A 4,015-nucleotide genomic window follows, 5' to 3' on the forward strand; every position below is an offset into this window, starting at 1 on the left:
GCCTATATAAAGAACTTTGAACAGTACTTAGGATGTAATACGTGTTGTATGTACAAGTGTTTGCTGTCGTTCTTTATTTATTTGAAGTTTTTATTTGTGTGTTTCATTTTTATTTTGATTGTAGTGATAGCTTTAGAGTTTTGTTTTCTCTTTCTCTTCTACCTGTGGGCCATAATTTGACACAAATTATGGCATTTATGGTACTTGAATTCAGTACTTTAAAGTAGTGTTTTACATTTTTGCTATCATTAAATAAAGAAAGTTATTCCTTTGTTTTAGCATTATTTTGCCCTTTCAAAGAAATATTTTAGTTGATATGATGGTGTGGTTAAGAAAAAATGGATTTTTTTTCAGCATTCATTAAAATTTTAAGCAATGGAAAATATTTGTATATACTTGGCAACCAGAGTAATGAAAGTTGGATTGATGAGTTTAATATTGTTTAAATTTAAATATTAGGTCTGAGGCCAGAAGGAAAGACTCTGCTGATTACGAATATTGACATGGAGCCGTGCACAGTAGACCCCCAGCTAAGGATTATTCTTCAATGGCTTGTTGCCTCTGAGGCTGAAGTTGCAGAACTTCATTTTCATGACTCTGCAAAGAAGGAGTTTATACTAGTAAGTACCTACTGTAGAGAGTGGTTGTGAGGATACACGTAATAGTTCTTGTTCTATAATGTTCTTGTCATATGGTTGGTCTAATAAGATGCCTCTGGACGGCTGAGTGGTTAAATGCTTAGGCTCTAGAGTCTAACAGTTTGGGTTCATTTGTCAGCTCTGCCACTCTAGCAGTGTAACCTGGGGCAAGTTAACCAGTCTGTCTCAGTTCTCCTAGCTGCATTATGGAAATGAATATAGAATCTGCCTTATAGGCATTTGTGAGGATTAAATATAAGACTAGAAAAAGAAAAAAAGCTTAGTCTGGTGCCTGGCATGCACTAAGTTCTCAAAGGTAGGTACTGTCATTAATGAGCATTGCTTGTGTTCCTATGAGAAGATTGTTATTCTCTGTATTTAATTGATTTATAATTGTACCTAATAATTAATATGTCTTTTTCTCTGGTAATCCAGTTTCATTCATATGAGAAGCTGGCATAATCAAAAGCCAATAAAAGTTTAAATAACGTGCTTTTGTTGAGTGCTTACTATGTGCCAAGCACATTATTAGTGAAGATTTTCAGTTTACAGTCTTAAAGTTTTTGTCCCATAATTTTCCTTATCAGACCTTTGGTTTAATTTTATCATAGGGTATAGAATAGTTCAGTGAATAACCAGTATGATTGATCGATGATAACAAAAAAGGAACAATAAAGTTACTCTTATTTTCTGGTTCAGAATTTATGAAGCTATTTTTGAAAAACACATAATATAAAAATTTTTTGTTTTGTATTTTGTCATTTATTTTTACTTAGACTTTTTGGATGTTTCCAGTTGAATTTCTTTTTTGGGCAGAAATCAAAAATAGGATAGAAAGGAATATTTGGGAAATGAACTGCCAAGGGGAAAGAATGGGTAGGGGAAATGTTAGAACCGACTTTAGGGAGTCATTTAGTTTGGATAAACGGAGAGTGAAGGAAGGGCTTAGTGGAGCTGAGAGAGATGATGCCTGGGTACAGGACCTCTTCCCCGTGTAACCGAGCCCAGGGGACCTTTGCCTGGTGGTGGAGTGAAGTGGGATGCTTAAACGTGGATGGCAGTGCCTGATTATGCCTATGGCTTATTCTGAATAATGACCCTCATTGACCATGTCTGGCTAAAACCCCACAGGGCTGCTAGGAAGCTACGAATTTAAGAGGCCAAGTACAGAATATTTTTAGTGATAATGATGATAATAGAAATACTTTATTTTGTATCTTTCTAGATAATTTACTGTTAATTCTGATATCTTTACTATTAACTAGAATAAGCACTGTTACCATAAGCATAACTAGAAGGTGAGAGATAATTATATAATCGATAACATATTTTAATACTTTCTTGTGCCTACACAAGAAAAAAATGAAAAAAGAAAAAATAGATACAAATTCAGAACTTCTGTGCTTCAAAGGATACTATCAAGAAAGTGAAATGACAACCCACAGAATGGGAGTATTTGCAAATTGTATCTAATAACAGATGTACATATACATTCTTGTACCTGGAATATATAAAGAACTCTTACAGCTCAATAATAAAAATATAAATAATCCAATTAAAAATAGACAAAGAATCTGAATAGTTGTTTCTCCAAAGAAGATATACAAATGGCAAATAAGTACATGGAAAGATGCTCAACATCATTAGCAATTAGGAAAATGCAAATCAAAACCACTGTGAGATACCACTTCATGCCCACTAGGATGACGATAATCAGAAAAATGGATAACAAGTGTTGGCAAGGATGCAGAGAAATTGGATCCTTCACATATTGCTAGTGAGAATGTAAAGTGGCACAACTACATTGGAAAACATTCTGAAAGTTAGCTCAACATGTCCACTCTGAGGTATATACTTAAGAGAGATGAAAACATATGTCCATATTTGTGCACAAATGTCCATGACAACATTATTCATAATGGTACTAAGTAGAAACAGCCCTAGATGTTCATCAACTGATGGGAATGGAGAAGTAAAACGTAGTGTATCTGTCAGTAAAAAGTAATGAGATACTGATACCTGCTGCACCATGGAGCAACCTTGAAATAATCATGTTGAGTGAGAGAAGCCAGTTACAAAAGACCACACACTTGTTTTATGATTCCATTTCCACGAAATAGGCAAATCTATAGAGACCAAAGGTAGATTAAGTGGTAGCCTAGAGTTGAGGAGATTGTGGAGAATGGGGAGTGATTTCTAATGGGGTGGGCTTTCCTTTTGGTGTGATGAAATTATTCTAATATTGATTGTGATGATAGTTGCATTCAACTCGGGGAATATGCTAAAAACCATTAACTAGTGCACTTTCCATGAATTGTATGATATGTGAATTATATCTCAATAAAGCTGTTTAAAAAAAGGTTAAGCATATTTATATTACAAAACATTAAGGTGATTTTTCAGAATTTCACTTACCAATCTTTCAAAACTTAAGAAATTTTGTAGAACTTAATAGAAAAAAAAATGAGCAAGGCATGTTCTGATTGATGACAATAGAGTTCATTTAAACCTGTATTTATTTACTTTTTTGGTATTTTTGTTGAAACACTAACATTTCTTAACTTTTTGAAAGCCATGTTTCCGTTGAGGCTGGAGTGTGTATTCCAGAAAAATACCACACTGTATGTTGTGGAAGGAAAATCCACCTCCTTTTATTAAGCTTGATGTTGTCTTTATTATTTTATGTTCCTAATTGAGGGTGTGTCAGATGTATTTAGTTAGGTGCAGAATTTCCTGTAGAAATTTAGCCTCTGCACTCCCACACAGACCGTCCGCTTGGTGAGGTTTGTGGAGTTCTGTCTCCAGCAATCCCAAAATGTCATTCTGTGGAGGAGATATATTTGTAAAGGGCAGGAAAGGAAAATGTTTAATTTGGGTAAAGGGGTGGTGGTTTAGGGGAGAGGACCTTGTTACAGCTAGGAAACGACAATTAATTGTAAACAACAGGATTCTTAGTTTTATCTGATGTTAAAAATAAAAGTGAAAACGCAATTGTTATAAATTGTTTTTAGCTAATGTTTGATATATTTTTCTTTTTTAGCTTTCAAAACGATTACAAGAAAAAGGGTGGAAAGTGGGAGACCTTCTGCAAGCTGTGCTTCAGTACTACGAAGTGATGGAAAAAACTGCCGGCGAGGAGAGATGCAAGTCACTGTTTGATTGGCTCTTGGAAAATGCATAGAACAAACCCCAAACCAGTGTGTTATAGTATTTGTTTTGGGAGGGGAAGAAACAGATAAAGATGCTTAGGATAAAATTTGAATAGTGATTATTAACATTTTAAGAGAATTGGGAGGAAAGTAAATAGAGCTTTTTAAGTGCTTTGTGTCATCACACAGTGTATATAGTTCATACTTTTGTAATATTATCTTTATGTA

The 4,015-nt window shown here is 34.3% G+C and overlaps 1 protein-coding gene across 1 annotated transcript in view; it reads left to right on the plus strand.

The window, feature by feature from the left end:
• The window catches only part of AKAP11 (A kinase (PRKA) anchor protein 11), a 53,525-nt gene extending 49,631 nt beyond the window's left edge, over window positions 1-3,894 (plus strand). Inside the window, exons 11-12 of the mRNA XM_012648668.1 lie at window positions 460-620; window positions 3,679-3,894. Coding sequence (XP_012504122.1) covers window positions 460-620; window positions 3,679-3,819 — 302 coding nt within the window. The 3' untranslated portion in view covers window positions 3,820-3,894. The remainder of the gene's footprint in view (window positions 1-459; window positions 621-3,678) is intronic.
• Window positions 3,895-4,015: the final 121 nt, after the last annotated feature.

The sequence above is a fragment of the Propithecus coquereli genome, unplaced genomic scaffold (genome assembly GCF_000956105.1).
Source record: "Propithecus coquereli isolate 6110/MARCELLA unplaced genomic scaffold, Pcoq_1.0 Scaffold11, whole genome shotgun sequence".
NCBI lineage: Eukaryota > Metazoa > Chordata > Mammalia > Primates > Indriidae > Propithecus > Propithecus coquereli.